Raw genomic sequence first — 12,989 nt, 5'->3', positions numbered from 1 at the left:
TCATATTTACCTTTTATAAAAAACAAACGTGGGGCAACTCTAAGATATTCTGTCACGATCAACATTGTTGTTGTTGTTTGTTGTTCATCGATCAACGATTGTAGAACCATCATGTCATGGGTATGTTTACAAACATACAAGTTCACATACACATGACACCCAGACCCGGAACAACAAAATGTTAAATACACAAAGAGTTGTTCCGTGCGGGAATCCAACCCGCTACACGTTGCGTGGCAGCCGGTTGCCAGTATTCAGCCTCCGGTAACCTCATTCACACAACGAAACACAATGCAAGCGTTGTTTCACGTCGGTTTTCTGTGAGCCCGTGGTATCACTCCGGTCGAGCCGGCCCAGCAGTGCCGAAGCATAATCCTAGCAACACATTCCTAGTCATACAAGCACATTAGTTTAAAATACTTGATACTAAGATTAGTTTCTAATCTACATGACCTATATTCTAAGTAGGTACATCTAGGGTCTCCTCCGATAGCCTAAGACCTTCCTGTTTGACAGCTATAACTATCAGCTAACATAGTGTTTTAATCTGTTCGCTATTCCTAGGTTAATTGGCTGGAACAAACACATGTTTCAGAGTCAACGCGTTTATTTCAATGAATCCTTAATTAGGCACTTTTGAAACGTCAAATTTAATTGTCCGTCAGTAAAGCTAGGTGCTCGTTCCAAAGTGTAGCTTCGAATGGAAAAGAACGAATAAATAAGCAGAAGATCGGAGCTGCGGACTATCTAGCGGGTTACCGGGGCTCCGGCTCGTAAATCAGGAGTAGGAACGGGGCGGTTTTTAGTCAGTAAGAGTCTGACGCTCCCTCTCGCTTCGCCCAAGGCGGGAGAAGTCATTGGATGATTTTCCCCCATTAAACAAAAAACGTATAGTTACAATCATTAGTTTCTATTCTATAAGAGCTGATTAAAGGACTACATATTTGACAGAGACCGGGCAACAGCGCTCTCTGATAAACCTGAACCTTTTATACTGCGATTTCCAACCCGCCTGCCTGCGGAGATTATGGCAAACCCCTCTTATGTAGAGGAGGCTTATAGTCCAGCAGTGGACTGTCTCCTGCTACGACGTGTATAGGCAAAGCCGCTGGCTAAACCTAGTATTAAAGAAGATAGAAATCTAGAGAATCCTTAACATATTTTCTATCTTAATTTACATACAAGAAAGTATCATACAAAAAGTATTTAGTGCATTGTGTAGATTTGCAATTCATGTAATAATACTAGCGACTCATCCCGGCTTCGCACGGTTATTATTAGTATTTCTCTATTTTTAGTGTTTTTCAACCAGAGATGTGCTATGTAGCTAGATACGAAGATGTTATTTTGTGATTAGCTTCAGCTAGCAGCTTCACCCGCATCTCTGTGGGATAAAAAGTAGCCTCTATGTTATTCCAGACCATAATCTACCCCTGTTCCAAACTTCATCCCGATCCCTTCAGCCGTTTTGACGTGATTGAGTAACAAACATACACACAAACAGTATTTATATGTTAAGATGTAGTGATTAATGTATGTTGTATGATTGTCCCACAGATGGTAGTTCGCCGGTCGAACCTTACATGTGCAAGTTGATACAACGAGACGATGGGACAACAGACGTCTAGGAAGAGTGAGTAACATATTTCTTTTTATTATTATTTTTTCTTTCATCTGTCTTTTCAATAGTATAAGTCGGTAAATGAGCAAAAGTTAAAAAGTCAAATCATTTATTCCTATATTAAATCATAAATAGTTACTTTTGAAACGTCAACAAATAAAGAAATAAAATAATAGTATGGGGAATGAACAAAAAACTCCATTCGGAGTAGACGGATCACCTGATGGTAAGCAATCGCGGCCACCCATGGACACCCGAAACACCAGAGGCATTACAAATGCGTTACCGACCTTTTGAGTGTTAGGAATTTAAAGGTTGTTGGGGAATCGGGGATTGGGAATCTGTGAGGTCATGGTATCACTCCGCTCGAGCCCGCCCAGCAGTGGCGAAACATGGTTCTCCTACACATAAACTGTCTTTAAAAATGATGTAGAGGATCAGGATCATATGACTAATCGGTATACTCGTTCGTTTTAGGCGGGGAGTGCACTTGCGGGTGCGGTGCGTGGGAGCGGCGCCGGTACGCGGAGTCTCCCAGTAGCGTGCACAGATACGTCAGCGCGGTCACTGACAGGTATGTGTAATATTACCTTTAAACGTAAGCGTCTACAAGCTCGCATCATAAGCATCGCATGTAGGCAACTAGGTATTGCCGATGATGTGGTCCATACGATGCGGATCAGTGGACGCAGTTGTATGAGTTTCTATACAAGACAAACTAAAATCCGTTGCGTACGATGCGGACCTGTGGACGCTTACCTTAATACGCTTTTATCAGGTCCACCTAGGGTTGCTAACCAAACTATTGCGAAGATGAATGAAACTGCGTGTTCAAACAAACAAATAAACTCTTCAGAGTAGAAGTATAGATAAAAATGTGCGAACTGCAAAAAAATAGGTATAACTCGTATAAAAATCATGAAAAAATTTAATGAAAATGAAAATGATGAAAAAACTTGTGGCGACACCTGACAAGTGACAGATGACAGAAGTCGCACATAGACTATCGACGAGCAAATCAACGGATGACGTCACAAATATCCTGCATCGCACATATGAAGTTTACATGCGAATAAACATGGCAGAAAGCCCGCCAGACACGATCACCTCGCCTGGTCGGAGGATACTGCTTTACTTAGGGAACTTTACTCTCTGTTCCGTAAAAACTAATGAGTATACAAAAAGTGTCTTTAGGAAAGTGGTTTGTAATCATGACTACCAGGCACCCTATATATGATCAGAAGCAAATATTTAGCTTGTAGTATGTGTGTTATAGAACATAATTGTTGTATAATTTCCCCCTACAACAGATGGAGCGGGCGCGAGTGCGCGTGTCGCCGGCGACGGTGGCGCCGCCCCGCGTGTGTGTGCACGGCCTACAGACGCGTCAGTGACGATAGGTATGTGTTACCTCATGCATACCTACATACATTTGTGTATTATAATTTAACAGACTACACATACACGCACCCACTTCACACATGCACTCATTACACTTTTCACTCACTCTCACACTCACTTAGCTTAGTAAAGTGTACTGTATTTTCTGCATGCTCTAAAAATTATATTATAAACACTCAGTAAAACTTAGTCTGACATAACATTAAGTATAAAAAATGGGAGAGGGCGCTGATTCCTGACATACAGGTTTTTACTAGTTTCAGAGGCTTCATATTATTTTGTAACATTATTTTTATGTCTAAAAAGATTATTATTTATTTATTATTTATTATCTATTGTCCTCACTGTCAGATATCACTTCTAGCTTCTGCCCGCGACTTCGTCCGCCGAAAATTATAAAATTTAAGGTTGTACTACTAGGGTGGAGTGAAAAAATCTTTTTCTTAATTTGAAGTTTCCTGTGTTTTCAAACATTGACCCATAGTAATAGAAATGTTCATGCAAGATTACAGCTTTCTAACTCAACATCTTGAGGTGGCGCATTAGGTATGAAATTTGAAAAAAATAACAAAAGTAGAGTTACAAGCAAATATTTATTTCTAACTATATTACCATACATTTAAATGAATTTAAACTTTAAACCACTAGAATAATAAAATACTATATGAAATTACCATAAAAATAAAATTTTGATGTCCAGTATCAGAGGTTCCAGTGTCTTCATTTTTGGCAAAAATACTGAGATTTAGTGTCAAAAATAGGTATTTCTTGCCTGGATTTTATTTTAGTACGGATGAAACCATTTCTATCATCGGGTCCACAAACAGATATCGAAGCCTCCGTTATACGTTTGACACACCTTTCTACTGTTTGAGTAGACTCGACTAATTATTATGATTTGATAGAATTGGCGAAAAAAAGATAACTTGTAAACCTCCTCTAACAATGAAATACAGCGACTCGGAAAAATCACTACAATGATTGCACCTGGAGGTAAATTGTTTGAAATTGAGAAGTATGCTTGCCACACTCAAGTAGTAGAAAGGTGTGCTAAACGTATAGCAGAGGCTTCGGCATCTGTTTGTGGACCCGATATATTTTGCAGCAAACTCATCATATTATCGCTTCTTAAATTCATGACATCGCATAGATTGAGTTGTCATCTTATCTACAGAACCAATGTACATTTTGCGCTCATTTCGTTGACTTTTTAAGAAGTTTTCCTCAGCAGCAGGTGCTTTATTCACACATTTGCTTACTTCTCGGGATAAATAGTTACGTGGCGCGATATAAAAAAAAAAAAATGTAGAATATCTGCTTTTTGGCGTCATTGCGTAACATTTTACATATTTGTACTTTTGAAAGTACAAAATAGACAACCTAGACACGACTTGTTGATGGATAATTGTAGAGATAGATGCCTTATTCTATATCGCTTTACTATAGAAAGTCAAAGTCAAAATTATTTATTACAAATAGACCGGGAAGGCACTTTTGAACGCCAAAGCAAATATTACAATGTAAAGAAAACAAAATGTCTGTCTGTCGGTCAGTTCGTTCCAAAGTGTAGATTCGTATGGAGAAGAACGAGCAAGAAACTCCATAGGTCTTTTACAGTCAGGTTCACAATACAATAGTTGGCTAAAAGCAATCATTTCACATATTTCTTCTAAGGATCCTTTCCATTATTCAACTCTAACATATTGTTTTTTATCTATAAGTAGTGTTTTATCACATCACAATATGTAGGTAACATAAATTATCAATTAATTTGATTGGATCGCCAAGTAAAGGACATCGCAAGTCTTTGTCCGTTTTAGGCATTTTTTAATAAAATTTACTTAACTTTGGCACTATTTTACAACTATATATTAAAGTTTTATAAGAAAATACTGAATTTGCATACACATAGTAGTAGTTAAAAACAATAAATTTGTAAGCAAAACATATAAGCACAACTCTATTTTGTGGGTAGTCTTATAAGTAAAAATCATGATTTTCTAGAAACTATTCCCTCGATGCGCCACCTGAAGATAATGTCCTAGAGCTGTGATTTTTTTATAAACTAAGCTTCATATGGTCACGCGATTCGAATACAGGACAAATTAGAGAAAAATTTTTTTTTGGTATGTTTCACTACCCCTATTGTACTATTTAACATTTAGGGGGATGAAAAATAGATGTTGGCCGATTCTCATAGATACCGGATAAGCACAAAAAATTTCATCAAAATCGGTCAAGCCGTTTCGGAGGAGTATGGCAACAAAAACTGTGACACGAGAATTTTATATATTTAGATTTATTGGCGACAATTACGAAATACCGTCCAGTAGTTTTTGAGTATCTCACGTTCATGAACATGACGATGGGAACATTTTTCCTAACCTGCCTACCTCATTGACCGAATGGTCGCAAGTGCCATTGCCAGGCAAGAGGTCTCGGGTTCGATTCCCAGGGCGGGTAAAGTATCACTGGTCTTTTTCGCTTTTCGAACTGGTAACACTGAGTCTGGAACTGTGTCCAGTATATTGACAATGAGCTTTCTGCCTACCCCTGAGGGGACAAGAGGCGCGACGTTGCATGTATTAATTGACTTTGTGTATATGTTCCAGACTGGCGGCAGTACTGACACTTGGTGCTAGAGACCTGAGGCGGGAGCTGGACGCGATTGTCATAAATACAGGTATATTTCATACATATTTATGTGGGAAAATAGGGCTGCAGAAGAGAACGCGTGATAATTTTTAGAAATCTTTATTAGTCTAGGCAAAACGTCTTATATAAAATCGTCTAACTATCATCTGACACAAACTAGTTGCTAGGTAAACTTTTTCACGTTCTAAATATAAATTAGATACTCTAAAACGTTCCCATACCTACATTTATTTCATAACTAGCTACTCCTGTGCGGTTTCACTTGCTTTGCTCGGCTCCTATTGGTCGTAGCGTGATGTTTTATAACCTATAGCCTTCCTCGATAAATGGACTATCAAACACAAAAAGAATTTTCAAAATTCCGCAAATAGTGCGCAACGTGTAACGGGTTCGATTCCCGCACTGAGCAATTTTTTGTGTGATCCACAAATTGTTGTTTCGGGTCTGGGTGTCATGTGTATGTGAACTTGTATGTTTGTAAACGCACACACGACACAGAAGAAAATCCTAGTGTGGGGCAACGTTTAAAAAATTAAATCGCACTAGTAGTTTCAGAGATTAGCGCGTTCAAACAGCGTTTAACGCGTTCAGTATAAATAAAATTGTGATAATTCTTTACCCTATATTACTTAATACTAGCTACTTCCGCGCGGTTTCACCCGCTCTGCTCGGCTCCTATTTGTCATAGCGTGAGTTTTATAGCCTATAGCCTTCCTCGATATGCATTATCCAACACAAAAAGAATTATTCAATTCGGACCAGTAGTTTCGGAGATTATCGTGTTCAAACAAACAAACAAACTCTTCAGCTTTATAATATTAGTATAGATTTAGTGTTTTAACCCCCTTGTATTTGCAGATGGTGACACGAGCAGAGAGAGCGGTGAGCCCACCGCGGAAGTATATGTGTTATCCGTTGCACCCAGGACGTGAGTACTAACTATTGATCTATTAAAATAATTAAGTCTATTGTTTTGCTTTTAATCGAAATGTGTTCAGTAGTTTTTGAACTGTGTTAAAAATTATTTGACTCTGGGCGTTTTAAGATGCCCCGCTTCTCATGCACAAGGGTGTTGGTTCGAAATCTACCGACGATCTCTAAACTTCTCTTTTCAATATGGTATAAGCCGGTAAACGAGCAGACGGATCACCTGATAGTTAGCAATCACCGCCGCCCATGGACACCCGAAACACTAGGGTTGTTATAAGTGCGTTGCTGGCCTTTTGGGGGAATCGGGGATTGGGAAAATTGGGAAAGGAGAATTGGGCGTTCGGTGACTTCAGTTACACTACACAAGCGTTGTTACACGTCGGTGTACTGCTCAACCGCGGTATCACTCCAGTCGAGCCGACCCGGCAATAGTGCCGAAGCATGGTTCTAGAAACACACTTAAGTGAGTTTAATTTATTTATTAAATAAAATATGATCGCTTCTATTTGCAGAGCGGAAGGAGAGAGTTCCCAAGAGAGGAGGACGGAGTTGACGCAGACTAACGATGCCATACGGCTGCACCCGCACTTCCAGGTACATTTATATTATTAAATAGTTTATTTAGCATGTTTGTTTTGAGTTAAATTATAGTATTTGGAATTTTACGACAGATCGATATGATATTTGGTACACACTCTCAAGCCATAGAGTCATTTAATAGTTACTTAACCTAATCCTTAGTAATTGTTTTCGTAACCAAATCGTTTCTAAGGAATAGTTTAAGTACTTTAAGTAATTGTTAAATGTATCCGAAATGTTCAAATAAATAAATAAAATCTAACTTTTACTACAACTACCTCTATAGGGTATTATCCTACTAGTCAAATTCAATATTTTTATCGAAATGTCAAAAACGTTACTTTTCTATGAATTTTGTATGGCATTGCAAATTATGACGTCATAATTTTTTGCGTCAAATAGCATACTTATTACGCAAAAAATAGTAAGAAAACTTAAATAAATAAGTATATCGTCAAATGAATGAATGAAAGTACGATTATTTTGGGATATTTTATTATATTGAAATATCAAAATAATTTATTTTTGACCTAAGAAACTACCCAATTATGGATATCAAACCAAAGAGCATTGATTGGTGGAATAGAGTTTATTAAATCCGTTTAACGTAAACAATATTAGTAAATATTGTATGTTTATTAGTTTCAGTTAGTTTTAAGCGTTAGTTAGAGTTCAAGTTGTACTAGTATGTGTATGTGTCCAAAACAGTGCCAAATACCAACGCAATGCATCGTTCATGTCTTACACACACATATAAACATCTAATACAGTCCACTTATTTTCTACCCATTTGTAAAAAACTTAGTATTAAATCAGCTGTTAAAGAAACGACACGTCTTCTCATTCGCAAAACAACCCTCAACCAAAAGTGCACCTTATTGCCGTGAACAGTATGTCTGTAATATATAATTATGTATGTCTGTTCCCCGCAGGTGGTGTGTGGCGGCGAGCTGCGTGCACTACTACTGCGCGGCGCGGCGCTGCCCAACGTGCAGCCCCCACCCGCCGCCAGGGTACACACGCAGGTACACATACGCCATACCTTCTTTATGAATCGAGCACAACTGTTAGGGAGTGGAACTCCTTGCCGGAGTCTGTGTTTCCTGATGGGTATAACCTGGGTGTCTTCAAAGCCCGAGTGAATAGGTTGCTTATGGGCAGACGTGCTCCATCGTAGGCCGCATCATTGCTTACCATCAGGCGAGATAGCGGCCAAACGTCGACCCATTAAATATAAAAAAAGACGTATTACCTGATGGTAAGCTATCACCGCCGCCCATGGATAATTGAAACACCAGAGGCTTTACAATTGCGTTGTCGACATTATGGGAGTTAGGAATTTAAGACTTGTTGTTCAAGAATGGGGATGGGGAAGATTGGGAAGGGGGGAATTGGGCCTCCGGTAACCTCACTCACACAACGAAACACAACGCAAGCGTTGTTTCACGTCGGTTTTCTGTGAGCGAGTCGAGCCGGCCTAGCAGTGCCGAAGCATGGCTCTCCCACCTTCCCTATAATTTCACAACTAATGCAACACCTTCTGGACTTCAGTATTCCGGGGTTTTCATCGTTGTATCTACTGTAGATCCTGGTACACAGGAATTGTAGCAGTATGGGACGTTGTGACGGGCTTGTCCCATAAAAAGCTAATGTAAGACCACAATCTGCCAAATCGGTCCAGCCGTTTTCGAGTTTTAGCGAGATTAACGAGCAATTTTTAGATTTAATGCAATTGACTTTTATATATAAAGATTGTTATATTTCTTATTTATGTTTTCTCTGATAATTTTAATTATTATCAGAATAGTCCTTAGCTGAACTCTGTATTCTCAACAACCATGATATCAGCTGAGCCAAATGTGGTTGTCGCTATGTAAACTGAAACATGTATACATTGAGCTGGTAATAAAGAATCATATTTATTTATTATTTATGTGCATGATATCAACAAATGTCAAAATGTATATCAATTCTCTATAATTTAGTTTTCTACTCTATTTGTAGACAAGCACTAAAGTGGCATTTGGCTACAAGCTCAAACTATCCTGGTTTTCCTTCGAAGCTAATGATGATCATACATCATTTTAGTTGCTTTCGTGTACTGTGCAATAGTATATTATTGATTGTCTTTTTTGTTTTTGTTTTACCAATTTTATTGTGATGTATTTTTTTTATGTTTTTCTTCCTTTTATTTCAATTTTGTTTTTATAATTCTATATTTTGTATGTGTTATGTGTTAATGTAATTGGTTCGTTGAACCGTGTTAACATATTAATAATGTATACATACATGATGGTTGTGTTCCAGGTGGACTACATCCACTGCCTGGTGCCGGACCTGAAGGAGATCACGGCGTGCTCCTTCTACTGGGGCAAGATGGACCGCTACGAGGCCGAGCGCCTGCTCGACAACAAGCCCGAAGGTAATTTCTTTTATTTTTTTTTTATTTATCTATAAACATTTACCATTACAGGCTAACCCAATTCGATAAATGCACCTTATTATATAATTTATACTTATACCATAACTAATCTATCTATAACTAATGATGAACAATGCATTCCTTGTGAATTCACTCAGAGAACAATAAAATATATGCGTATCACTCGCTATGAGGTTGAGCGTGCGGAGCGCACGCGTCAGCGGCGCCTCCCCTAACATTTCTAACAACCACCATCAGTAATACCATTACACATTTAGGGAACAGAGAGTAAAGTTCCCTAAGTAAAGCAGTATCCTCCGACCAGGCGAGGTGATCGTGTCTGGCGGGCTTTCTGCCCAACTGTTGTTCGTTGGGATTTTCTATCCGTGTTTATTCGCATGTAAACTTCATAATATATTATGTGTGATGCGGATATTTATGACGTCATCCGTTGATTTGCTCGTCGATAGTCTATGTGCGACTTCTGTCATCTATCACTTGTAGAGTGTCGCTACACACAATACTAGGGAGTTTACAGTACAACCATCCGCTAAGTAACTATTTGTGAAGTATTTTTTTAAGGAACCCCTAAATTAGGTGACACATAACGACATTTTGATTTTTGCTAACCTGTAAGTGACCTAACAATACAGGTCTGAGGTTAGTTTAGAGTTCCTTAAGTAGCTTTTATTTAAGATATAGTTTAAGAATAGTTGGTAAAAACGGGCATAAGTGACCATAATTACTGACAATATTAGCATCAACCAAATTACGAAATTAATTATTATGTTATCGGTTTACTCGGAGGCTGAGTCACCCTCGTCCGTAGGAGAGCACCCTTAAAAATAAACCCCTACACGTGGCCTCTGGGTGGTGCTAACCTGGTGACATTTTGGTGGTAGGCTTCGGCCGACGGCATTATGACCACCCACCGAGCAAAACCGTGTCGCCAAGCGGCCTAGCCGTGTTCCGCCACGATGCTCGGTGCCGCCGTATGAGAGGATGGGTCGAAATGTTTGTTCCACTATGGGTAGACCGATCTGGCGCGCGCTGGTGTAGCTTCATCGGGTGACCAGTCGCGGAGGGTAGCGGGATCCGAGGCAGATAGTTGGGGGCCCAATAGGCTAGTTTCCTACTAGTCAAATTCAATAAATTTGTTCGAAACGTCAAAAACTATATTTTCTATGAACTTTGTATGAAATAGTGCGTTATGACGTCATAAGTTTTTGACGTCAAATAGCAGACTTATTTCTAGAAATTTAGCTAGAAAAAAAAAGAAAATTAAATAGTTCATCAAATTTATGAATGAGAGTGTGATTATTTTTTAATATTTTATTGTATTGAAAAGTTGTAATAATTTATTTTTTTACCGAGGATACTACCCAATTAGCGTGCTAGCCACACGTGAAAGGCTGCCCCGCCATCTAGCGAAAAATCCCACGTATACGCCATCGTGCCGGTTGGCGACCGGACGAGAGGGCCCGATGGATATTCATGGGGGGTCGGGCGTCCCCGCAGTCTCCAGGCTGGTTTCCCAATGATGTAGCTAACTGCAGTGCGCGTCTGGGGTCGCCTGTGTGGAGGAACATTTCACTGCCATCCTCTCAGCAACCTCACACTCCTTTATGAAGACAAGAGCAAAGAAAAGGGTTAAACAGCGGCTGCACTCCCTCTCCCTCAAAGTGCACCTCTCTAACATCCGAGGCTTGCACTCAAATCTCAATGCGGTCCATCACCATCTAGAGACCGAGAACCCTACGCTCTTGTTTCTCTCGGAGACCCAGATCAGATGTCCGTCCGACGCTTCGTACCTAAACTACCCAGGTTTTACCCTGGAGCACAATTTTGTTGCCCGTGCAGGCGTATGCCTGTACGTCCAAGACGGCGTCTGTTACCGGCGTCTCCGAAACTTTGAGGACCCCAGTTTTTCAACCTTGTGGATACTGGTGGACACAGGCATGGAGAAAATTATCTATGCCTGTGTCTACCGGTCGCACAGCGGAGATTTGGAGACGACCAGATTAGCGCAACACCTTGTGGAGGCGGCGGATGCGGCTCGGCAGAGATACTCTTCGGCCCAGTTGGTGTTACTGGGGGACTTTAACGCTCATCACCAGGAGTGGCTGTTCCCATACCAGTGCACTGACCATGCTGGGAGGGAAATGCGTAAGCTTGCGCTGACGCTTGGCCTGACCCAGCTGGTCCAGGAGGCCACAAGGGTGCCCGATGTCGACTCGCACACTGCCAACTGCTTAGACCTTCTGCTGACAACTGATCCAGACAGCTACTCGGTGTCAGTATCTTCACCCTTGGGTAGTTCTGACCACTGTCTGGTGAAATCTGTATCCACACACTCGCCGCAGGATCCTAGTCCCAGGGGATCTCGGCGGATGTGGCGGTAAAGTCAGCAGATTGGGATGGGATGCAATCTTTCTTTGCATCCTATCCTTGGCTGCCTGTTTGCTTCTCATCCAGTGACCCGTCAGCTTGTGCGGATGCCGTAGCGGGGGCTGCGTCAGGGCATGGAATACTACATCCCATTCTCGGAAGCAGCATCTTTCGGTGGCACTCGTCAATGGTTTGACGCCGACTGCGGACGTGCTGAAGCGCGAAAGCATGCGGCATACTTGGCATGGACGGATGCCAGGCGTCGTAGGGCTGGCGACACTCCTCAGAAGAAGAGAGCCTTCAACCGGGCTGCCAAGTCATGCAAAAAGGCACTGCGGATGGCTCGGTTCAACCACATTGGCCGAATAGGGAACAAACTGGCTTCCTACCCAGCGGGCAGTAAAGCGTTCTGGTCCCTGGCCAAGGCGGTTGAATCGAACTTCTGCCGCCCCTCACTACCGCCTCTCCTGGGGTCTGACGGGACGCTGGCTCACACCGCAGTAGAGAAAGCGAACTTGTCCTGACACGTCTGTTTCGACTTTCCTAAGAGACGGGTCAAGTGCCGGTTGCATGGAAGCTGGACAACGTGCAGCCTGTGCCCAAAAAGGTAGTCGTGCCGACCCTAATAATTACCGACCTATCTCGGTCTTAACAACAGGCTCCTGGCATACCTTGAAGGTAACGACCTCCTCAGCGATCAGCAGTATGGGTTTCGGGGACCTTCTTGCGTATGCCACCCACATTTGGAGCGAGGCCATCGAGAAGCACGGGGAGGCAATAGCGGTCTCTCTCGATATATCGAAGGCTTTTGACAGGGTTTGGCACGACAGCCTTATCGGCAAGCTTCCTGCATATGGACTTCCCGCTGATCTGTGCAGATGGATTGCAGATTTCCTGAGGGATCGGTCAATTCGAGTAGTCATTGAAGGCTGCTCGTCTGACCAATTTGGTATCAACGCCGGAGTCCCTCAGGGGTCAGTACTTTCAGCAACG

The 12,989-nt window shown here is 41.3% G+C and overlaps 2 protein-coding genes across 14 annotated transcripts in view; one reads left to right on the top strand and one right to left on the bottom strand.

Moving 5' to 3' along the window:
* Positions 1-12,989, bottom strand: part of LOC118278704 (grpE protein homolog, mitochondrial) — a 93,866-nt gene that overhangs the window by 35,306 nt on the left and 45,571 nt on the right. The window lies entirely within an intron of this gene.
* LOC118278706 (suppressor of cytokine signaling 5) overlaps positions 1-12,989 on the top strand; it is a 49,541-nt gene that overhangs the window by 3,665 nt on the left and 32,887 nt on the right. For 12 of the 13 annotated variants that reach the window (XR_007706852.1, XR_007706854.1, XR_007706851.1 and 9 more), the window contains exons 2-9: positions 1,558-1,633; positions 2,099-2,195; positions 2,932-3,021; positions 5,635-5,705; positions 6,536-6,605; positions 7,120-7,201; positions 8,119-8,211; positions 9,494-9,608. Coding sequence is in view for 8 of the 13 variants with exons in the window: in XM_050703715.1 (XP_050559672.1) it covers positions 1,609-1,633; positions 2,099-2,195; positions 2,932-3,021; positions 5,635-5,705; positions 6,536-6,605; positions 7,120-7,201; positions 8,119-8,211; positions 9,494-9,608 (643 nt within the window). In the remaining 5 variants the exon portion in view is untranslated. Of the gene's footprint in view, positions 1-1,557; positions 1,634-2,098; positions 2,197-2,931; positions 3,022-5,634; positions 5,706-6,535; positions 6,606-7,119; positions 7,202-8,118; positions 8,212-9,493; positions 9,609-12,989 lie in introns of all 13 variants that reach the window. The other variant, XR_007706853.1, reaches the window with a different exon arrangement.

Source organism: Spodoptera frugiperda, chromosome 24, assembly GCF_023101765.2.
Source record: "Spodoptera frugiperda isolate SF20-4 chromosome 24, AGI-APGP_CSIRO_Sfru_2.0, whole genome shotgun sequence".
Lineage (NCBI taxonomy): Eukaryota > Metazoa > Arthropoda > Insecta > Lepidoptera > Noctuidae > Spodoptera > Spodoptera frugiperda.
Note: the sequence above shows the minus strand (reverse complement) of the source record. Positions and strands in the feature narration are given on the sequence as shown.